General features: G+C 43.3%; 1 protein-coding gene across 21 annotated transcripts in view; it reads right to left on the bottom strand.

The window, feature by feature from the left end:
- The window catches only part of celf2 (cugbp, Elav-like family member 2), a 1,014,614-nt gene that overhangs the window by 212,653 nt on the left and 777,040 nt on the right, over positions 1-24,921 (bottom strand). For all 21 annotated transcript variants that reach the window (XM_043714096.2, XM_043714095.2, XM_087999366.1 and 18 more), the window contains one exon: positions 979-1,175. In XM_043714096.2, the coding sequence (XP_043570031.1) occupies positions 979-1,156 (178 nt within the window). In that variant the 5' untranslated portion in view covers positions 1,157-1,175. Of the gene's footprint in view, positions 1-978; positions 1,176-24,921 lie in introns of those variants that run through there.

The following is a 24,921-nucleotide window of genomic DNA, read 5'->3' as shown; positions in this document are numbered from 1 at the left end:
CAAGTAACTCAGCAGCCAATTTGCACTCAGAAAGCTCCTGCAGGTAGTGATGTGATAATGAGAAGACAAATGTGTCTTTGTTCTTTGGTTCGAAGGATAAATTTTGGCCACAACACAAGGGACAACTCCCCCGCTCGACTTGGAATAGTACAACGGAATCTTTTACACCCACCCAGTCAGGCAGAATGGCCCTTGATTAAACTGAAAAGCAGCATCACCGATAGTCCAGCTGCCCCTCAGTGATAGCTTTGATTTTTGTTTTCAATTCCTGGAGTGGGTTTTGAACCCAGAAACAAGGATGCTACCAACTGAGCCAAAGTTGACACATTTAATTGATTTTAATAATGCTACAATTGTTGGTTCTGGTCAACATTTGTACCTCAACTAGCGTCGAAAAAACAGGTAACAGAGTTAGTTATTTACTTGCTGCTCGCTGTGTGCACGTTGGCTGCTGGATTCCCTGCATTACAACATTCTCACAATAGCTCTGTATCTCTGGACATCATCACTGCATCACTAGAGTAGTTGACTGTTTGGAAGGCGCTTTGAGATGTCGTTCTGCTCGTAAAAGGTGTTGTCTGACCTCAGCACTCTTTCGATATAGTGTACCGTCCAAACCCCCACTTTCTCAGGACTCATTCAACGCGAAGCACAAATTGCTAGCTGCAAAATCAGCTTTTTAAACATTGCCGAATATTGTCTGACACATTTCTAGCACTGGCGGGTTTTGAAATGTCCTTGAATCTCATGTGCTGAAGCTGCCTTTTCTTCTCAGATGTTTTGCAAATCATGCATTTTACATTAACCAGAGCGATCAGAATTTAACCCATTCTGTGCTCTGCACACCACACAAACCTGTAGAACGTCAACTGAAAATGAAGAAATTGGAAAATAGAAATTCTCCAATGGGCACGTCTCTAAAGTATTTACTTCAGTAAAGAGGATATCTGCACGATTCAAATAAAACCATCTCTGTACCTTTGCTCTGTGGAGGATTCTGGCTGCGATCTCGAAGGACATTGATCTGGTACACGGTTCCATACGGCTCAAACAGCTCCTTTAATTCTTTTTCTGACCAAGATCTTGGGATCTGGCCAACAAACATCTTAATGGCATCTGGGTCTGGCTGGTCCGAGTGATCTATTGCACCATTCATCTTGTTATTTGTACCGTTACTGTTGTAGAACAAAAGAAAAACAGGTTAGAAACATATTAAGGTGGCATCCTGTATTAACATATTACAGAAAACACTGCTTTCCTGAGCAAAATGACACCGTAGGGTGAAGTTACCATCTCTTTCCCCCCCCCCCCACCATAACATTGACATTGTCTCTTTAATACATTGGTGACTATTCCGTAACAGACGCACTGCTCTTGCATTGTCCAAGGGATAATTCACACCTGCATAGAGCAGCAGCGGAGACCTGTGCAGATGGAGCAGATCGGTGGCTTGTGAGAGACAAACCAAATGTGCTCATCAACTGTGATGACTTCACAACTTTTGCCCACATGGCAATGCTTTCCAAAAGTGATCACAACTCAGTGTGGTGCAATAAGAGGTCATGTAAATGCAACCACAACTTGCATTAGGTAGCTTAATCAGAAGCAGATAATACAAATTAAAGTCATAACTACATATTAGTCAGCTCTCAAGTGAGAATCATTGTCACTGCAGTTAAAGTTGAGGCAAAGCGTTAAGACAGCACATGACAGGAAGTGTACAGAACCCCAAACGACTCCAATGTGCAAATTACTTTTTTTAAAAAAACAGAAGAGTTTGTTTCAACAGGGATTTGCAGTCCACTCTCTGGCCCAGTCTGTCAATGAAACAGTACCTAAGACAAATGGCTGGATTCAAGGCATATGAAAATTCCTCCTCTCTTTTTGAGAAGGTCTCAGCTTGGCTCTTTTTTTGATGCAAGCTGTTCTCTTCCGTTCCTCAACTTGGTCTTCCTGTGTCTCGAATCTATTCAACCACAAGGCCTTGTGACCGAACCACCACACACCTCTCTCAACAACAATACAGCTCTGAAATCCAGTCATCAAGAGGTGAATCATGAAACATGCACACATGCTTCAGGCCCACGGAAAACAGCCAGTTGTAAACATCTGATAAACAAATCTTGTTTTTTTTTTAAAAAATGGTTGACAAAAGCCTGCACACTTCATTAACCAGTCTGGAGCAGCTATTGAAAAGCTGCTTGAAATCTTAACCACAATGTGCTTGACAATTTTGCATACTGACCAACTCAAAATGAGTCGCAAATTTAACAAAACAACTCTTAGTTTGATAGGTCTGGGATACTCGCTGGCTCATCACTTTGACCAGCAGTAACTGGCCTTGCCCTCCCCCAGTGGAAACAGAATGTGCAATGTCACGAGAGTAGACTGTCCCTCAGCTCTTTCTGCTTTACCCTTTCTCCTCAACGTGATCACTTCAGCTGCAGTTCTGCTCGATCTCTCAATAAAATAGCTTTTATGTGCATGCAAGCCTAAACAGCAAAAGGCCGATCAACCATGATGGCAACACTGCAGTGCCAAATGCATCCCTTTTGGATGTTTTACAGCATGCAGCATTCAACGGTGAATCACCCGCTGGTTAGCACAAATGGGAAACTCCACCTAATGTTATTCTCTTACTGAAAGTCAATGACACAATTGTAAACATTGACCTGACTGGGAGCAGCTAACCTAGTAGAACATGGATCTAGAGACACCAATTTTGTGTTCTTCAGGGCCTTGCACAACTAGATATATTGATATCCATCATCACCATCCAATTGCTCAAAAATGGTATCTTATAATCTGTACACAGAGTCATAGAGTTGTAACCAGACCCTTCGATTCAACTTGATAATGCCATACAGATATCCTAAATTAATCTGGTCTGGTTTGGCAGCACTTGGCCCATATTCCTCTAAACCTTTCCTATTCATATATCCATCCAGATGCCTTTTAAATGTTGTAATTGTACCAGCCTTCACCACTTCCTCTGGCAGCTCATTCCATACACGTACCACCTTCTGTGTGAAAAAGTTTCCCCTTAGGTCTCTTTTATATCTTTCCCCTCTCACCTTAAACGTACATCCTCAAGTTTTGGACTCCCCTATCCCAGGGAAAAGACCTTGGCTATTCACCCTATCCATGCCCTTCATGATTTTATAAACCTCGATGAAGTCATCCGTCAGCCTCCAACTCTCCAGGGAAACAGGCCTTGGCCTATTCTGCCATTCCCTATAACTCAAACGCTCCAACACCGGCAACATCCTTGTTAATCTTTTCTGCACCCTTCCAAGTTTAACAACAGCTTTCCTATAAGCAGGGAGACCAGAATTGAACACAGTACTCCAAAAGTGGCCTGACCAATGTCCTGTACAGCCGCAACATCCGATCCTAACTCCTATACTCAATGTACTGATGCCTTCTTCACCACCCTGGTTACCTGCAACTCCACTTTCAAGGAACTATGAACCTTCACCCCAAGGTCTGTTTGTACAGGTTAGGCTTGTTTGGGGAGTTTGCAGGCAGAGGGCTATGAAGGAAGGTTATACTGGCATTATCTGCCCATTGAGCAGTGGTTAGCCAAATGGCACTGGAATTTGCCAGTAGGCAGTGGGGTCTCCTGTAGCATTGGGAGGTCAGCCAGACGTAGACAGCTGCTGGCGATGGACTATGAGGGTCATTACTCGGCTTTGAGACTATCCCTGCCTGCCTGGCCTCACATCACCCTGGAGTGCAGCTCTCCATTGATGCAGGTGGCCTGGCATCTCTGTCCTTTGTTGTAAATACGGGAATTTAGAAACACAGAAAATGTGTGGAGGAGGTCAATCAGCTCTTTGAGCCTGCACTGGTATCCAATGTGACCATGGCTGATTATCAAACTGCATCCCCTGTTCCTGCTTTCTCCTGCACATCCACCCCTCACCCTCCCAAGGCCTTACCCGGAAAGGCAAGCTGCTGCTCCTTTTGATCCAAGCCTTCCTATTGGACCTCCAGCTTCAAGGCACCCACCCTGCTGTCATTATTCAGGTGGCAGGTGAACCCTCTAGTCAGTAGCTGGCCAATTGGAAAATCATTGCTAGTTGTCTACCCTGCACAGTGTAGGGGCCAGACCCCAAACTAAAACCCTGCATTCCACCTCAATGTTTGCCTTCTTGCCTCAGAGTTCCAAAGTGAGAAACATCTCCGGTGACTGGAGGAAGAGCTTTAGCTCTGAATTCTCCTATGTAGTGTTTACATTTCCACCTATTGGATCTTGTACCCGAGAGGGAAGATAGATCCTTGGCAAATAGAAGAGCCGGGGAATTCTCCCTCAGGGCCTGACCAATATTGATCTTCAAATCACTCTCACCACAACAGATTATCTGCTAAATTTCTGATTGTTGTTTGTTTGATCTGACTGTGCACAAAATGGATCTTGTGTTTCTTTTCATAGAATGGGCTCCATCTTTTATTGGGATATCTACCTGACATTGAAAGGGACAAACTCAATATACTCTGTTTTTGTTTTCCAAGACAGTCGGGGGTGGGGGTGGGTCGGGGGGAGGCGTGCGGAACTGTGATAGATTCAGAAACAACGTAGTTTTCCTTGCAATGCAGGAAGATGTTGACTCTGATCCTGCCTTCAAAGGAATTGGTACTTGAAAATCTGAAGCGCTAAAATGTCTAGAGATCAACATGCACAAGGCACCACTGTCTGATGGTCATGAGGAACAAATGAGATAAATCAAGGGACATTAATTTCAGCTGCCAGGCACAAAGGAAACACTTCCAAAAGAATGCAAGGAATCTTAGTCCTTTCCTTAAACTCTTAACCCTTACCCTGCCGAGAGATTTAAAAATCAAAAACGAGATATGTTGCCACAACTCCCCTAAGCCTGATACATAAGGGAAAGGATTTCTCCTCTATCCTGGCCCCCACAACTGATAGTTATTTTTTGTTAAGGCATGCAGTTGAGATGTGATGGATTAAGCAGGATGCAAGCACAACCGATAGCTTGGAAATTCTGCAGTGCAATTTTCGTTTGGGAGGCAGCATTGGCATCTGACATCGTTTAGGAGGTCCATCAGAAATCCATGGATTTCAGCATAAACGTCACGACCAACATGACACAGTGAGTTGAAAGCAATGCCTGTATTTGGACTCCTGCCCGGTTAACGTCCCAGACTGCTGTCAGTAATCATTTGACACATTAGCACAGTCAGTGACTAGGTGGCTCAGTACTGTCCGAATACCACAGGGATCTAGTGAGTATATGATCATGAGCACCAAAAGAACACAGCCAAACCCAACTGGCACCAATCTTCTCTGGTAATCACTTAAGTACAGGACCATCACTCACAACCCCGGGCCCATCCAGATCTTTCACATTACAGGAAGATTTGTGGTCTATCCCACTTGTCAGTTTAATAGCTCGATTCATTGTCTGCTTGGCTAACCTGCAGTTCTTTTTTTTAAAACCATCCCGTTTACCATTTCTGTCAAACTGATGTGCTTGTGTACATTTAATCATTTGCCTTTGCAATAAAAGACACTTCTTAAAAGCCTTTAGAGGATATTCATCTGGATGTAATTGCTCCATTATTAACTTGATTGCACCCAGTACTGCCTTGCATTGTGCTGAGATAACAGCTGTGTGGAAATGCCACCCCTCGCTCCCTACTCTGCGCATGTCTGTCAGCTATTCACTTGCTGGCATCTCAGGTGATTCTATCCCCTTGCATCCCTATTAACACAAGCCGAAGTTTAAACAAAGGTACCCCTTGCCCCCACCAGCTACACTGGTTGAATTCTAGAGCTCCGGCTACAGCTATCAAATTCGCAATGCCCCCTCCCTGCTACAATCCCAAATTCCTTATTTAGGAAGGGTGCAATGCAGAGGTGTAAAGGCACATAAGGAATGGTGGTAGGGCAATTGGATAGATATTAGGGAAAATGAATAGAATTACAGTGCACAGGCAGAAAAGGGCATAAACATAAGCGATAAAAAAAATCTGTAGCATCTCATCCTAAGGATCTGCATCTGTGGTTTCCTATAGTGGAACCCACCCTCTGAAGGGACCAGTCAGCTTGCATTTGTTCCAGAGGGTTAGCCCAGAGACTGAGCGCTGGAGTCCAGCACAGTGAGTATTCTACCTGGCATCTGTAGAGCTACTAATTCACAACTTCACCAAAGCAGTCACCAAGCCCTAGATGTCTAGTGGGATGATGTGTTAAGATAAGAAACAGTTCCATAAAGAGGATTTTATATTTTTTTGGGAAGCGGTGGGGAGCCCTGTGAAAAGTCGAATCATATTGCTCAGCGAGAGTGAAAACACAAATCACCAATTTCCTCTCGGTCTGATTCTCACTGAAATCAGAGTTGAGGCCCTTTGATGTACATGCTGGAGAAAGAACTTTTCCCTCGTGTCTAAGTATGTCTTCAAAGTGAATAATCCCTATTTTTAAAGATGGATTGTTACAATGATCATTTTAATTTGAATTTCACAAAAAAAACGCATGCAAGAACATACATCAAGATATTTAAAGAACATTAAATCAGGAAGAAATCCCCACGCCTGTACGAGGTACTTTTGATTGTATCCATAATGATGTATACCGCATTTCAGCAACCTACACTTTCAAACACTTCTTTCCTTTTCATTTTAATATCTTTTTGTTCTGAAGCCAAGTCTAGAAATAGTCCAATCAAGCTAACATCTGCAGTTAATCATACTGCACTGCAGTGATAACTCTGAGTTTAATATATAAACCCAGGATGGTATGGTTATATCGCAGTTTCAGTCCTACACAACAGCTTGGTAACCAAGAGTTCAAATCCTCTGTATCAAGCGGGAAGGTTTGAGAGTCACCTTCAGAACAAAATGAGCTTGCAAGTCCACGAGATGGTTGATATTTGTTGAGAGAGATCTTTGGAGGAAGAGAGACCCACTACCATCCCCTGCTCTGACCCTACTCGACACAGTTGACAGTACCATGTTAACTGAAGTGAGGGATCCAATCATTCAGTCACTCACTTTGACCGCAGGGAAGTGATGGCCTAGTGGTATTATTGCTGGACTGTTAAGCCAGCAATGTTGATACTGCTCTGGGGACCTGGGTTCAAATCCTGCCCCGACAGATGGTGGAATTTGAATTCAATTTTTAACAAAAATCTGAAATCAAGAGCCTAATGACGACCATGTCATTATTGGGAAAAACCCGCCTGGTTCACCGATGTACTTTAGGGAAGGAAACTGCCATCCTTACCCGGTCTGGCCTATATGTAGCAAAGTGGTTGACTCAACTGCTCTCTGGGCAATTAGGGATGGGCAATAAATGCTTGTCCAGACAGCAATGTCCTCATCCTATGAACAAATTTAAAAGAAAACTTAGCCACTGCACCCTGGCTTTTCACATTGTACTGACCTCACTGCAAAATCCAGTGGACAATTGACCCGATCGGTTTGGTTTTTTTAAAATAAACCCTGTAATGTACTCAGACCCATCTGAAATACTGAAGAATCAGGTCTTTCATGAGCATAACCTTCGACAAGTGATAAATGGGTAGCAATACATGTGAACAAATTGGGAAACAATTGCTGTCAGCGATAGTAACGTGGATGTTAAACACACCGGAGTGACATTTTAAAGAAGCATTTCTCCATTTAAAATAAGTGGATGTGTTACTGAGTTACATTGGCAGAAGCAGCGCCAAGGTATTTCTCTGCTCAAATCCAAACCAGCCATTTCTTACTTGAATTAACGCTTTGGTGCAACTGAAGGTTGGGATAGCTACTTTCCTCAGAGCATAGATGGTTTTTGGAATTCTCCTCCTCAGGAGGTAAGCAGAGGCTGGCTCTTGCCAAGTGAATCAAGAGTTGTAGGGTGTAGACAAGGTAGTGGAGTGGCGACTACAACCAGATCGAAGATGGGGAAGCAGACTCAAAAGGGCCAAAAGGCCTACTCTCGGTCCCAGATCCTCTGCTCCTATGAATTCCACTCGCTGAATTAGTGCCTACACTAAAAGCAGCAAAATTTAAACTCAGAAAAGCAGAATCATAGAATCCCTACAGTGTGGAAACAGGCCTTTCAGCCCAACAAGTCCATATTGACTCTCCGAAGAGTAACCAATCCAGACCCGTTCCCGTACCTCATTACTCTACATTTAACCCTGACTAATGAACCTAACCTACATATCCCTGAACATTATGGGGCAATTTAGCATGGGTGATTCACCTAACCTGCACATCTTTGGATTGTGGGAGGAAACCCACGCAGACATGGGGAGAGCGTGCAAGCTCCACACAGACACACGCCCGAGGCTGGTATCGAACCCGTGTCCCTGGCGCTGTGAGGCAACAGTGCTCATTACTGAGTCACCATGCTGGCCTGTGCCCCAGGTCAAGTATTCACTTTCCCAGTAACATCTCTCAAACCACATGCAGTTTTCTAAAACTTTGAAGAAGACGCTGCAAGTTCATCATATCAGATTCTGATTTTTGTTTTGCTGCAAATCATCACCTTTTATCAGGTTCAGGCCAAGTCACCAAACCTCAAACACAAGCTCAGAAGAGAAAGCTGGGCAGTGTGGGAGGTGGGGGATAAAAGGTGCTACTTGAATGCAGAATGATTACCCGAGTATTGTGCTGAACAAGTGACCAGACTATGGTAAGGCGCTGAGTGCTTGGGTAAATTTTCTTCTGTGTGCCCAAAGCCGCTGTTGTCTGCTGGCCTCCCATTCCCACCAAGAGCAGCAAACACATTAAGAATATGGCATTGGAACTTGTCCTGACATACATGAATTACTAAGCCTCACTCTTACCCCTCCACATCCTCTATCCATGGTTTATACAGTCTCATTCCTCATTTACGTTCCCAAAATGTATTACCTTATACTTCACTATACTTAAGATGTGGGAGTGCCAGAGTTGGATTGGTAAAAAAAAAAATCGCTTTGAAAGCTTGTGATTTCAAATAAACCTGTTGGACTATAACCTGGTGTTGTGTAATTTTTAACTTTGAATATATTAAGTAGCTTTAGCCATTTACCCATCCATCTATGAACCATACTTTCCTGAGGTCCTCACTATTTAACAAACCCCTACTTTCGTGCCAGCAACAAAATTCAAAATCGCAGTTCCTATGCCCAAGCCCATATCCGCCAGAAGTACACAGATTAAAAACGGACTGAGCGCTAACACTTAAAAACTTATTTTCAATCCCAGTAATGCATTCACCCTCCACAAGTTAAATTGGGTTTGTACTCATGAAACTACTTTCTCTTCCATACTTGCCTGAATTTTTCTATCCTGTGAGAGACAGCTACCATTCAGAAAAATCTGCTCTCCATAAGCACCGACTTGCTGTTCCTACATCCACATGATTGACCCCGATTAGCCCATCCAATTCTGAATGTGGGCTGTGCACAGATTGCGTTGAGACAGAGCGGAAAGAGATTGTAGAGGCAGGATGGAACCAAGCCAAGGTGTCATTTGTAAATGGGTTTGGATGGTGGGAGGAGTGGTTCAGAAGTCAACGCGCAGTGAAACTGGGAGGTTAAGAAGAATTGGGGTGAGCAACACTTGATATAGGGTAGGAGATTGATGGCCTGCAGTTTGCGTCAGGTTGAATACAGCAAGAGGCTGGATGAAAGCAAGACTTAGTGTTTCCCAGAGACAAGTGGACAACTAATACCAAGACACAACAATTGGCAGTTGTGTTGGAAACAGCAGTCGGAGTGAGATGGAAATGGATCTTAATGGTGGGCAGTAATTTTGAAAACAACTGCAGAGTAAAACCTTTTCACGCCGCACATTACAGTTAAAAGCCCATTAAATTCATTTTTACAGCGTTAAAGGTCAGCAATAATGTTTAAAACATTGGTCTGTCTAACTTGTCACCAGGGTAACATTTTAAAATCATTTTCAGGTGGGCTTTTGCCTCAATAAAATGCATAGACTAGGCAACGAGCTCTTATGTAGACTTGTAGCTTTTCTTTTGTACACTTTTGTAACTTTCCTATGTTAAAGCAGCTGCCCGAGCCATGCTCATTAGGTGGGACAGGACGGCAATAATTTAAAAATCCCAATGAAAGCTCAAAACATTGCTTTGATTCAAAAATAAATTAATGAGATCTGAGCTTATATGTAATAAAATCAAATACTGTGGGGAAAGAATCAAATTGTAGAAGACTCATATCAGACTCTCAACATTAACACTGTTTCACTCTCCACAGATGCTACCAGGCCAGCTGAGTTTCTCTAGCACTCCCTGTTTTTTATTTGTGTTTATATCGAGTTGGCAACATGGGTCTAGCTACTGGGCCATTCACAATAACAGATCAAACTTCGCAAAAGAGTTACTGAACTCCAATGAGACCCTGTTATGATTCAGACATTAGCAATTTTGTTATTCTTTTAATAAGAGTAAAGTAGGAGATCCAGGGAATTTACCAAGAGAATAAAGCCACAAGATTGCACAGTTTGGAACAAATAACAATAAATTTTACCCTACATGTTAGAACACTAATGCAACATGTACATATCTTATATTCTAACACCCAGAATTAATAAATGACAAATAAAGGGTAAATTCACTGCGAGTGAACAGACCACACCCAACAAAAGCAAATTTGACACAACCTATGGATTTCACAGCAATTCTCCTCCAACATTAATAACACAGTTGATCATCAAATCTCACAAGGGAATACAATTCTTCACATTTGCTGATCTGGCTTTAAAATATCTTCTAGTGCTGATCCATCATGCTCTCCCAATAACTGCTCCCATTCTGGTGAATCACTGTCCTTTCTTGGCTTTGTGTTTCCCTGGGTTCCAGAAATTGCACTTCAATGCTTACTCACAGGCACAATTCCAGCTTTTCACTGACAACTGGCTTCACCAAGCCAGAACCAGCCTGAGCTTTCTTCCCCACCCCCACCCCCAACCCCAAGCCCTGTACTTACTCAGACGATTCAAGCAAATACTGCCTGAGGGGTTTTCAAACCCCACCTTTGGCGGGGATAAATTGTTAGTGGCACACTGCTTGTTCTGAGCTCCCATAGCTACTGGGAACTTTCCAGAAACCTAACTTCAACATTTAGCTGCCTTCTAGTTCCTAGAATTCCTGCCAGAGTCCGACAGCACAGAGAATTGTCCCATGACTTCACGTCGATACCCCTATGTGGAACCAATGTAGTTTGGTTGCCTTCTCAGCAGGACAGCTCAAAGCATCACTGCCCAACTTTTCTCTCACACACCCACTGGCCTCCAGTCTCATTGCCTGCCACCTTTAAACTCCTCAGTGATCAATGAACCGCTCTGAGTGACCAATTGAATATCTTTCAATTAGCCCTGTCCCTATTTCTATGCAGAACTGCATGGAACTAATATTTTGGAACAAGCAAATGTAACAACTCCCTGGCTTGGAGAATGCCCTGAAAGCTGGCTTCGGCAGCAAAAAGATTGTTTACAGAAGAAGGATTGACCACACCCTGTTCCTGCACATTCGCTCATCGAGTATGCTTCCCTAAACGCGGCTGTGGGAGCATTCATTCAGTGGCCAGAAGTTAAAAACAATTGAAAGTTTTATAAGACCATAAGACACAGGAACAGAAGTTAGGCCATTCAGCCCATCGGGTCTGCTCCACCATTCAATCATGGCTGATAAGTTTCTCAACTCCATTCTCCCACTTTACCCTCATAACCCTTGATACTCAAGAACCTATCTATCTCTGTCTTAAATATACTCAATGACCTGGTCTCCCCAGCCTTCTGTGACAATGAATTCCATAGATTCACCACTCTCTGGCTGAAGAAGTTTCTCCTTATCTCCGTTCTAAAAGGTCTTCCCTTTACTCTAAGGCTGTGCCCTCAGGTCCTAGTCTCTCCTACCATTGGAAACCTCTCCTGAACATCCACTCTGGGTGTTGTGAAATCGCTGTGTCTCTATCTCATTTTGCTGAGGCTGGTAACTACATTTCTGGGAGCAGTGGGTCTGGGAAAGCAGCTCCCTCAAACTATCTGTCTTCTTTCATCAGCTCGGTTAACGGGATAGAAATCAGCATCTGTAAATCATATGGGCCAAACTGATGGTCTATTGAACATCCAGCACAATATAGAGTATCATTGGAGTCTATTTTCTATTGGGGCCAAAGCAAAATATTTGGCCATTGTCTGACCTCCATTCTGCAGTGGCTTTATCACTTCTCAGGAACTAAGGCCAGGAATGAAGCATGGGATGATCCAGTTATAAATTTGTAGTACACTGCAGCCAGGAGTCGTGAGGAGAGGTTAAGATGAGGCACTGCTAAGTCCCAAACTGATGAGGATTTAAAGATTTGCGTAACTTACCAGAAGATTCCACTATAAAAATTGACTCTTTATCTGACCAGCTCAGAAATTCATAACCAGTAGAAAGACATAGAACAGTTAACAGCATTAAAAAGCAGAGACTGTGAAAAGCCATTCCTGCAAACAAGAACATTCTTCTCAGAGCTTGTTTACAAACTGCTCCCCATAGATTGTGACGTTGCTATACATTCTGGAGAGAAATTCTGCCACATTTCTTCTGGGTCTTCTTAACTACTCCCCAAGACAGATCCTTTCAAGCAAAACAGTGTTTCAATACTCAGCTATTTAAATCTGGCTAGTTGCCTTGACAGTTCTGTGCTTTCAGCCAGAGTTGCTGCGTTTATTAGCAATGGGAGAAAGTGAGGACTGCAGATTAAGGAAGGTGCGCCAAGCAGGCTAAGATAAAAGGTAGGGAGGAGGGGCGTTGGGAATACGATAGGTGGAAGGAGGTTAAGGTGAGGGTGATAGGCCGGAGAGGGGGTGGGGGTGGAGAAGTCGGGAAGAAGATTGCAGGTCAAGAAGGCGGTGCTGAGCCCAAGGGTTGGGACTGAGATAAGGTGGGGGGAGGGGAAATGAGGAAGCTGGAGAAATCTGCATTCATCCCTTGTGATTGGAGGGCTCCTAGGCGGAGGATGAGGCACTCTTTCTCCAGGCATCGTGTTGCCATGGTCTGGCGATGGAGGAGGCCAAGGACCTGCATGTCCTTGGCGGAGTGGGAGGGGGAGTTAAAGTGTTCAGTCACGGGGTGGTTGGGTTGGTTGGTTGGTGCGGGTGTCCCAGAGGTGTTCTCTGAAACGTTCCGCAAGTAGGCGGCCTGTCTCCCCAATGTAGAGGAGGCCACATTGGGTGCAGTGGATGCAGTAAATGGTGTGTGTGGAGGTGCAGGTGAATTTGTGATGGATATGGAAGGATCCCTTGGGGCCATGGAGGGAAGTGAGGGGGGAGGTGTGGGCGCAAGTTTTGCATTTCTTGCGGTTGCAGGGGAAGATGCCGGGAGTGGAGGTTGGGTTGGTCGGGGGTGTGGACCTGACGAGGGAGTCGTCTGATTCCTGAAGAAGGGCTTACGCCCAAAATGTCGATCCTCCTGTTCCTTGAATGCTGCCTGACCTGCTGCACTTTTCCAGCAACACATTTTTCAGCATTTATTAGCTGCCTCTTGCCATGTAAGAGGTGGTGGAATGATGACATGGAGTGTAGGGCAGTAAAACATTCAAAGACCCTCATCACTTGATTGGTAAGAGCTTTGGCAAGGATCATTTGGTAAATTAAAGCCATAGTTCCACTGAATCATAGGGCTGGTCTCTCATCAGAGAGAGGTGACTGGTGATAGGTTAAACTGAAGGTCACCACACTCCAGGCAAGGGAAGATGTTGAGAAGGAGATTCCTCGATGGTAATTTCAGCCAGTGCAGGAACTGACCCAGCATTGTTCATATCACTCTGCCTCATAGCCTAGCTATCCAGCCAACCGAGCTAATGAATCCTCATTGCTGACAAAGTGCCTCAGTGTTAGAAATGAACCCCACAGTGGAACACCATACGTGTAACAGAACAAATCTCACTAGGTTGTGGGACGAGAGAGAGAGAGGTGCAGCAACAGTGTCATCAAAGCAAAGAAAGAATTACCGAGGGAACAACTATGATTGGCAGGACATTTGATGGTTTTTCTCTCGCCCCACACCCCCACCCCCAACAACCCTGATCCTTAAGTAACTGTCTCTGACTAATTGCCGAATGAAGTTTTCCAAGCTCACTACAGGACTGTTCCACAGTGTGCCTGCCTGCAAATGTGCCTCTTACCATCACTGTTAGTCTGTCAATTCACCGCTTGGCTGCTCATTTTGCAAACTCACTCATGAAACAAATGTTATCAAAGTGAAAGGTTTGATTCATAGCAAACAGCTGAAAGAAAAATGATTCTCCATTGGCTTCAGCAGGTCAGAAAAGAAGGTGCTAACTGCAGCATGTGACCCAAAAGCAGTGCACATCCATCAAAGCATGCAATATGCTTCAGAATATTAAAACGACCTTTCCCTAATCCCTGGCATTAACAGTCGTTTTTTTGTTTTTCTTCCCCCTGGTTATTTCTTTCACTTTTGACGCTCCATCTGGCTTGGGGAGCTTGCATCATGAGTCAATCACACTTCATCAAAAAGTCTTGAGCTTCCTTTAACACAGACAGATGGAGTCATTCAGAATCAAATTAATTTCAGATTAATGCAGTCTGGACTCACTCCAGACTCTCAATGTATTCGATTCTTGAGCCCAGTGTTAGAATCGAACATTCTACTCTCCAGCACGTTGTGGATGAATCAATGGTTTAAATGATGTATCAGCTCCAGCGGCCACATGTGCTGAGAAAATTCAATCCCTCTAGTCCTGTTGGCTTGCTAGGCACTCCACTTGGTTTCGAGGTTGCTGGTTTCCGAGCACATGTGAACGCTAATCCGTAGATATATTGCCACAAAGTAGATATGATCACCTGTAATGTTGGTAAATGCTTCAAAGTACAGATTTTCAGAAAAATTAAACAATATATATGAGAAATGGAAGATTCATGCCAAAATACAGATGATGGAGAGTACATTTACAAATTTAGCTTGCAATGCATACAATGTATGATTTTAGGGATAGGGTGCTGAATTTTATTTTTTCCACTTGCCTTGTGAAACATCCAGCCATTATTGGGATCCAACTCCCAGGGTGACCACTCTTATTGAATGACCCTTTGTACATTTAATATCTGTAGATTTTTAATCAATGACAAGACATCACAGTGGGATAATGACAGAGGTCATTTCCCTACCTCATCAAGAGGGCTGAATCAAGACCAAGGAAACTCGGACTTCTGAGATTTAAAGTGGATGAACTAAGGTACACAAGATCATTCACTGCAATTTATGAAAAAAATCTGAAACACTATTCCAAAATAAATCTCATCAGCAGAACAAAGGGAGTACGGACAAAATTACATTGAGAGCTCAGGATGAATCTAATGCACAGGGATTTCAGATTAGAGAGAACTGGAAGAACCTGGAACCATTGAAGGAGTGATGGGGGTAGGGGGGAAGAGACATCTTTAGGATGGTTCAGCTCCCTTCAGCTGAAGGATATCCTTCAGCTCTGTATCCCCAGTGTCCTCAAGAACTGAGATTATGATCAACCTGCAAAATGGGAAGGCAGGGAAGTGGTGCATGTATCGAAAACTCTTCTGCCAAGTAAAGACAATGGAAACATCAGCTCTAGCAACAAATACATGGACTCACTGACTTTGGTTGCTCAGATAGTCATGCTGCTCCATGAAGATATATAACAATCTCAACCCTATCCAATCATTGTAATGGATTCCAAACATACTGCTATATGGTCATCATGGTGAACAGGTGACCTGAAAACCCAGATTCAGGAATGTCCAGCAGTCGGAGTTGTATTGCAGGTTTGCAGTGACGTGTGGGTTAGGAGACCAATCACAAGTCATTCAATTGCTAGTGTATTCCACAAATGCCTGGAGACAAACCAACTTCAGAGTCTGGGTTTGAGTGGGAAGTGGAGAAGATGAGCCTCTAGGTTTTCTCGAATGTGGATCCTGGAGGCATCCTTCCAAATGGCTCCCTGTTCAACTGTGCTGAATTGTTAATAATTTTGTAGAGATGTTGAAAAGGGCCGTTCTGGTATTTGTCAACAGGCACGCTGCATTGCCAGGAACAGGCTGACATTTCCTGGCCCAGCCTAACCCAAGAATACTTCCCTTCCTGTGGAGTCAGTGCTCAGGGATGTTCTGTAATCACAGCTGCAGCCACGTGGGAATTGATGACACGTCGTGATTTATCTTTTATTACATTGTTTTTGCATGGTCTCAATGTTTTGCTGGTACAGATCTGTCTCAATAAGTATTTTCATAGAGAACCAACCCAACAGTGCAATCTTACTCAGCTGTTTATTGCCAACTTTTAAAAAGACAAACAAAACTTTAGCACCCCAAGAGCAAATTTCTCTCTCGCCACAAAGTGTTTAAATTTTCATTTTGGGACTGAGTTCCCATTACTGGGGGGGGGGGGGGGGGGGGTACACTGGAAAATGGAGTCTGGGATATGTCATCAGCAAAAAAGGGAGCAATTCCTTCCATGACACAAAACAGTTGGCTCTTAATACACTTACTGCAGTATTGGGAGGGTGACAGTCTCTGTCTCTCTAAACGCAACTCCACTGCCTTTCCCCTGACTTGATTATGTGGTGAAATTCTGTCCATCTCAATCCTGAACACTCCAATTGTCCCCCCAGCCTTTCAGAGTGAGAGTGGCAGGAGTTCCAAACTTGTACCATCCTTTGCGTGACAAAGAGCTTTCTGATTCTAGCTCCTAAATAATGTAGCTCTAATCCCAAGATGGCACTTTGATTCCTCTTCTTTTGTATTTATCTTATCAAATACTTAACACCTGAAATCAGCCCTCACTTTTCAATTTGAGACCTGGTTCATCAGGACTGTACTGAACCCTACTTCTTTGACTGAATTAACCATTAATTATTGACCATTAATCATTAAGCATTAATCACAGGCTGCACTTATGGGACCAAGAAGCAGATTACTGACCTGGATTGCCTTATAGGCTGCAAGTGATCAAAGCATTGTCCTGTAGACCTGGACTGATCCATGAACTATCTCAGTAATAGGGACTGACTGGGTAGGTTTAAATTGAATTAACTAAAGAACGACCCTAAAGACATTGGCCAATGAAGAGTCTTTTTTATAAACTCTAATGAATAGTTATGGATTAACTCAAGGGTCATTCTATTCATCTAATCTCAACACTGCTGTATACACAAGACCAGTATACAAATGAACTATTAACAGAACTTCAGTGGCATATCAAGATAATCAGAAGTTCTATTCAATTAAGCAAATCCACTAATGTGTTTAAACTGTTTAAACACATTTAAGTTATTTCCTACTTAACGGTCACCTTTTAATCACCAAATTACTCAACCTATTCTAACTACAATATTTAAAAAAAACAAGCTTATCAAGAGCTGATGATTTATTTCCTACCAATAAAATTGGACAATGGAACGGATTTTGTTAATGTATTCATGGTTTGCATGAGGGTCTCAAACCAGCCTTCAAGACGTACCCACATTTAGCAGATTACGATGCTTCATCTTTCTGCTCCTGCACACACTCTCTCTCAGGGTTTCCTCCACTGCAGAATCATTTGAAAATGTAGCTTCAGTTTCCATAAGCACACTGATGACACCTGGCTATAGCTCACAACCACCTCTCTCCCACCCCTCTACCTCATTGCAAACTCATTAGAATGCTCACTTGGCATCCAGACCTGAAGGGGGAGAAATTTCCTCCAAATAAATGAGTGAAGGACTGAAACTACTTTCTTTGATCACCCTCCACAAAATCCGCTCCTTACCTTCTTTGACAACAACCTGCCAGCTGAAGCAAACTATTGGCAATCTTGAGCTCACATTTAACCCAGAGATGAACTTACAACCACACGTTCACACCATCATGAAGACCGGCTACTTGCTCCTCCAGGACTTCCCAATTTTGCCTCTGCTTCAGCTCACTGTACACTCTGCTGTACTTCTTTGTTACCGTGAGACATCGCTATTCCAATGCACTCTTGGCTGACTAACATTTTAGCCTCTGTAAACATGAGGCCATCCACTGCTCTGCTGCTCAAATCCTAACTCACACCAAATCCCATTTACCCAGCACCCTCCGCAATTGCTGAATTACACTGGCGCCCAGTCAAATAATGCCCCCTGTTTGAATTCACATTCTTGCTTTCAAATCCATCTTTGTCATCACATTTACACCCCACGCCCTTTGCGTCCCTCCAATGTTGACACCTTGAATATGCTAATTTTAATCACTCCACCATAAGCAACCTTACTTTCAACTGTCTTGACTCCAAACTCTCGAATTCTCTCCCTAAATGTTTTTTCTCTAGTTTCTCCTTTAAAACTTGCCTTAAAACATAACTATTTGGGTCAATCTTTTGATTGTCTGCTCCAATATCTTTCTTTGTAGTTTGGTGTCAAATATTATTTGATAATGCTTCTGTGAGGTGCCTTGAGACATTGGAATGCTAAGGGAGCAGGACTAACCACAGTTGCCACTTATCCAAAGTCTCGTCATGTTTTGCCACCACTTGTGGATCAATGAATGTTTCAGAAGATAATTCATGTCATGCACTGACAAAAACTTGCAGGGTAGGGAGCAGGACAATACGTAGAATTGGAGCCCATTTTATTCTGAAGCTCACGGAGCTGGCAGGAGTGCTGTGTCAATGATGCATTACGAACATTCGCCCAACGATGACCAGCCACTTCAACACACCATCCTATTCTCTGGCCAACATTTCTATCTTGGGCTTGTTGCAGTACTCCAACAAAGCTCAGCACAAGCTGGAAGACCAGCATCTCATTTTCCGCCTGGGGACCCTGCAGCCCTCTGGACTCAATATCAAGTTCAATAACTTTAGGGCCTGAACTCTCCCATATCCTAGTCCCTATTACCACACACCAGGCCTTGTTATCACAGTCAGGCAACATCGACGTTTCGGGCAAAAGCCCTTCATCAGGAATAAAGGCAGAGAGCCTGAAGCGTGGAGAGATAGGTCAAGGCCTCCTCCACCGCCGCTCCCTCACCACCAGACGCATGGAAGAAGAACGCCTCATCTTCCGCCTCGGAACACTTCAACCCCAGGGCATCAATGTGGACTTCAACAGCTTCCTCAATTCCCCTTCCCCCACCTCATCCTAGTTTCTAACCTCCAGCTCAACATTGTCTCTTTGACTTGTCCGGACTTGTCCGACCTGCCTAGCTCCTTTTCCACCTATCCACTCCACCCTCTCCTCCCTGACCTATCACCTTCATCTCCTCCCCCACTGACCTATTGTACTATATGCTACTCTCTCCCCACCCCCACCCTACTCTAGCTTATCTCTCCACGCTTCAGGCTCTCTGCCTTTATTCCTGATGAAGGGCTTTTGCCCGAAACGTCGATGTTGCCTGTCCTCGGATTTTGCCTGTCCTCGGATGTTGCCTGAACTGCTGTGCTCTTCCAGCACCACTAATCCAGAATCTGGTTTCCAGCATCTGCAGTCATTGTTTTTACCTTGTTATCACAGTGTCTGCTAATAAACACAATCCATTGTTAGCCATTAACAGTCCCCATAAGTAGCTAATCAGCCTCATAGCCAGATTCTAATCTATTCCTTTGTCTGTCCAACTGTTCTTTTCTCTCTTTGAGCTCTATCCCCACCTATCATTTACTCCTTACCCCCTCCCCAAACTCTTTATGTCTTCAGCATAAGAACTGACGCTTTCCTAGCTACCACCAGTTCTGAGGACCCAAAACGTTAACTTTGATTTCCCTTTACAGACGCTGAGCTTTTCCAGCAAATTTCTGCTTATGACCAGAATAAACACAAACAATCATGAAAGGGAAAAGAATTGCAATGCCAAGGATTTGCTGGTATGCATGTCAGAATAACAAGCACCATTAATGAATCTTCATGGATAAGCAGTTAAAATAATGAGCTTACTCATTAACATACTCTCCCCTGTCCAACATACAGCAGTGCTAGCAATGAAGTGAATATCATTTGACCATTTTGAACAATATAATTCGTAACAGCAATTAAAGAGTTACAGTACAACCAAAACAAAAATCAGATATCCCCCACACAGCCATGCAGTCAAAACAAAACACAGATCTGACAAACTGTTGTGGAGGTCTTATATTTGTTCATTGGTTCCTCTTTTTTCCCCAAGACATATTTTGCTTAAGCCACAAAATTGCTTTCTCGATGATGTACCACAACATTCAATTCAGACGACTTCCAAATAATTCCCAAATCAATCAACACCAATCTCTGCTTGGCTCAAGCTAGTTGCAGGATCGATGGGTTTACTGTATGAAATCTAAAGGAGTCTAGTGCACAGCAACATAATGGATGGGGCTCTGTAAGGCGAACTTACTGGATGTATACTAATGACATCTTAATTCGGAGTCAATGAGACATTAAATGAGGAATTGGATCTAGGTTTTACTTTGAATTTCCAGCAGGGGGCAGAACTTACCCCCTTAATTTTGCACCTCTCTCTGGAAATACACCTCAGAGTGACGAGAGTCTACATCCCAATAAAAGAACATCGGAGGTTAGGTTAGGGAATCAAAAGTCGGCTTGGAAAAATAAATTTAGATTTGAGTGTGTGTGCCTGAAAATGCTCCTGACCCCCTTAAAGAAAGGACCGTCCCTTGGACTCTTTCCACTGCCCCCATTTTTCTCTCAACAACTGAGCTCAGAAATTTGTACAACACCAATGACTCAACTGCATCGGGCTGCTGTACAGTTTGCTTGTTTTGCCGAGCTATCCCACAAAGGAACCTGTTTTTGAGCATGCCTGACCGAGGTTCCAGCCCCGAATCAAATCCTCAAGCCAATCCAAAACATTCAATTAACTTCAGAAGTGAAATCATTCCTGTTGCTATATCGCCCAGGCGACAAATGACCCAAACACAGAAAAGGAGATAATTAATGATTTTATCTGTTTTTGATTGAATGATGGATGTTTTCCAAACGACCAGAATTCTTTGTGCCTCATGGAATGATTTTTAAAATCCCTAGTGTGGAAACAGGCCCTTCAGCCCAACAAGTCCACACTAATCCTCCGAAGAGTAACCCACCCAGCCCCATTCCCCTTATATTTACCTCTGACTAATGCACCTAATCTACACACCCCTGAACACCATGGGCAATTTAGCATGGCCAATTCACCTAACCCGCACATCATTGGATTGTGGGAGGAAACCGGAAATCTGGAGGAAACCCACACAGACACGGGGAGAATGTGCAAGCTCCACACAGACAGTTGCCAGAGGCTGGATTCGAACCCGGGTCCCTGGCGCTGTGAGGCAGCAGTGCTAACCTCTGCCCTGAATGATGCAATATGATCTGTAAAATCCACCTCATGAGACAGATTGGATATCAAACTCATGTCTCATGTCTCATTAGACAGAGGATAGTCTGGAAATTAGACTGTTCCAAATTTGTGGTGCCATTTTTCCTTTATTCTTACATGGGATCTAGAGCAGTGGGCGTACCATCCCGAGTGACTCTTAACTTGTGAGTCTTGCTCAGCCTTTTCAGAGGACAGTAAAGGGTCTGGAGTCACATGTAGGCCAGACTTGATAAAGACAAACAGTTCCCTTCCTGCAGAACACTAGTGAACCAAACGGGGTTTTAATGAGAATTTATGAGAGTTACATATGGGGGCATACAACATTGAAACAGACCATTTGACCCACCGTGTCTATGCCGACCAATATAAACACTAACTACATTAAACCCATGTACCTGAATTTGGTCCATGTCCAATTCTGCCCTGGCATTTTAAGTGGTCACCATCGCCAGGATTAGCTTGCATCAAATTTAAATTTCACCATCCACTGTGGTGATAGGCCCACAACATTAACCTGGGCATTCTAGGTGACTTGTCAAGATTAGAGTGGTGCTGGAAAAGCACAGCAGGTCAGGCAGCATCTGAGGAGCAGGAAAATTGACGTTTCGGGCAAAAGCCCTTCATTCTGCTCCTCAGATGCTGCCTGACCTGCTGTGCTTTTCCAGCACCACTCTAATCTTGACTCTAATCTCCAGCATCTGCAGTACCCACTTCTGAGATTCTGGGTTACTTGTCCCATGACATAATCAGTAGGCTGTCATCTTTCCTTCAGCACGCAATGCTTCACGGCATATTCTGAATGAGGTCACAGAGTCATAGAGATATACAGCACGGAAACAGACCCTTAGGTCCAACTCGTCCATGCCAATCAGATATCCTAACCTAATCTAGTCCTATTTGCCAGCACTTGGCACATATCCCTCTAAACCCTGGCAACATCCTTGTAAATCTTTCCTGAACCCTTTGAAGTTTCACAACATCCCTCTGATAGGAGGGAGGTCAGAACTGTACACAATATTCCAAAAGTGGTCTAACCAATGTCCTGTCCAGCCGCAACATGACCTCCCAAATCCTACACTCAATGCTCTGACCAATAAAGGAAAGCACATCAAACGCCTTCCTCACTATTCTATCTACCAGCGACTCTACTTTCAAGGAACTATGAACCTGCACTCCAAGATCTCTTTGTTCAGCAACATTCCCCAGGACCTTACCATTAAGCATATAAGTTCTGTCCTGATTTGTCTTTCCAAAATGCAGTACCTCACATTTATCTAAAGTAAACTTCATCTGCCATTCCTTGGCCCATCGGTCTATCTGATCCAAATGCCATTGTACTCGGAGGTAACCTTCTTCGCTGTCCACTACACCTCTAATTTTGGGGTCATCTGCAAACTTACTGACTATACCTCCTATGTTCACATCCAAGTCATTTATATAAATGATGAAAAGCAGTGGACCCAGCACCGATTCTATTGGCACACCACTGGTCACAGGCCTCCAGCCTGAAATGCAACCCTGCACCACAACCCTCCGTTTTGTATCCAAACTATTTCTGTAGCTAAACTATTCCTTGGGCTCAGAGCTTACTATTGGTGAGTTGCATGTGATCAGGAGACAGTTCATTACCCCAGAGAGAACAGACATTAGCATGAATCATCAGTCATGATGGCTAGCAATAGATAGTGAACTCAATGAGCAAACGCTCTGTACCCAGATCCACAATAAGGCAGGAGTCAGCCTTCGGTCGTCTCTTTCAGAATTCATTCATTTCACTGAGAAACATCTGAGAATACTGACCAGGCATGCCGCCTTCTGGATAAACATGGTAAAGCGGTTCGGGCACTGGGCAACAACAGAATTTTCAAAGAAGTGATCAGGATGCCCAAACTGACGTCTTTCCACATTCCGATGACACTGCAATCCTGTTGCTATAAATTCTGTGTTGTATGCTTCTGCCCCAAAACCACCTGAAGCAGCAGCTAGTGCCTCCAAATAAACCTGTTGGACTATAACCCGGTTTTGTGTGATTTTTAACTTTGTCCACCCCAGTCCGACACTGGCATCTCCAAATCTTTCCTAATATGGCAGGCTCCTTGCTTTACATGTGGAATAATAAGCACACACTCATCCATTACCATGTTGTCCATGCAGACTCCAATTAAATGTATGCAACTTAAATGAATTTCCAGACAAAAGTACAAAAGCCCCTTACTCAAGTTTCTTCTCCCATGAATGTGCTCAGGTCATGAATTGGGACAAACCAAAATCTCCTGGGATAAAAGCGCTACCTACTGGAATAAACAGGCTACAATTAACTGCTACTTTCACGAAAGGGTGGGCATTTGAGAGAAACTTGGTTCAGGAGGGGGAGACATCTTTGTTTTTATTAATGCTGCAAATAACAAATCCCCTATAATTACTCTAGACCACAATAATTTCTTGAATATCTGCTAATGAAAAACAGCAATGGGTTTAAAATGGAAACTTTAGGCTCGACTAACTTAAAATTAAAAACACATCTTTAAACATCTCGCGTACTCAAGAGCTCGCATCATATGGCAACAATTTTGGAATGTACACTTGCATGAAAGACAACATCTATATCATGTTTTGGGTTACCATAGCAGTTTGGAAAATACATCATTGCTGATAATATTTTCATGCTAAGGCAATGTTCTGTTCAGAATTGTTTTGCCAAGTAATATTTGGAAAATAAAAAGGAAATCTGGTTGTAAAAATATTGGACAAGGGAACAGTAACTTGTAACAAAGATTTTGATGGACAAAGTAACTGCCTTATTATATATTTGGAAAAGACTTATCACCTTGGATGGTTACTATCAGTGCTGCTTCCACAGTAAATAAAAAGCGCTTCTTCATTTCCGATGAAGGTTGTAATATTTCGCCTCTAGAGACACAAGCTTATGACAGGAAAATGGAGTGAGACATGAAACAAGTCAAGGGGCACAGTAACTTTTCCTCTTGGACAATCACACAAACACAAGAATGATGTGAAAACTTGGCATTTTGTACGTTTTAAAGCTGACTTTATCAAAAGTTTAATCCAGGTGCCAGCACTGAACATACACAGTTAGGTATTCGTCAATCTGAGTCGATATTGGTTGTTGTTTCTGCTTTTTTTCCAGACCAACACCATTTCAAATTATTTTTCCATTTAATTTTGTGTCCATCAAGAAGTGGGAATGCTAGTGTTATTGAAAGGAGTATCTATCCTACACTTAACATTCACACCAGGGATCCTAAGAATGGATAAAGCTCATAATACTGGGCCTCAAACCAGTATGACTCTACCTCTATGGACAGAAAGTGAATGGAATCTTTGAATTGAGATGATTGATACAGTGGGCTCCCCTTTGCAATTAAAACACATTAGTTATTCAGTTCATGTGGACTCTGGAATTCACTGTCTCAGAAGGAAGTGGATGTGGAGGGATTGAATATTTTTAAGGTGAAAGTCAATCGACTCCCTTGACTAATAAGATTTTAAATGCATTAGGAGGGGGTGGGAATGTAAAATTCTAGGCACGAACAGATTGGCCATGTTCGTACTGAATGGGGAAGTAGATTTGAAAAGGGCCAA

This window comes from Chiloscyllium plagiosum, unplaced genomic scaffold (assembly GCF_037043375.1).
Source record: "Chiloscyllium plagiosum isolate Xiang-an unplaced genomic scaffold, Cpla_swu_hap1 HiC_scaffold_23, whole genome shotgun sequence".
NCBI lineage: Eukaryota > Metazoa > Chordata > Chondrichthyes > Orectolobiformes > Hemiscylliidae > Chiloscyllium > Chiloscyllium plagiosum.
This window is presented reverse-complemented; position numbering and strand designations above follow the sequence as displayed.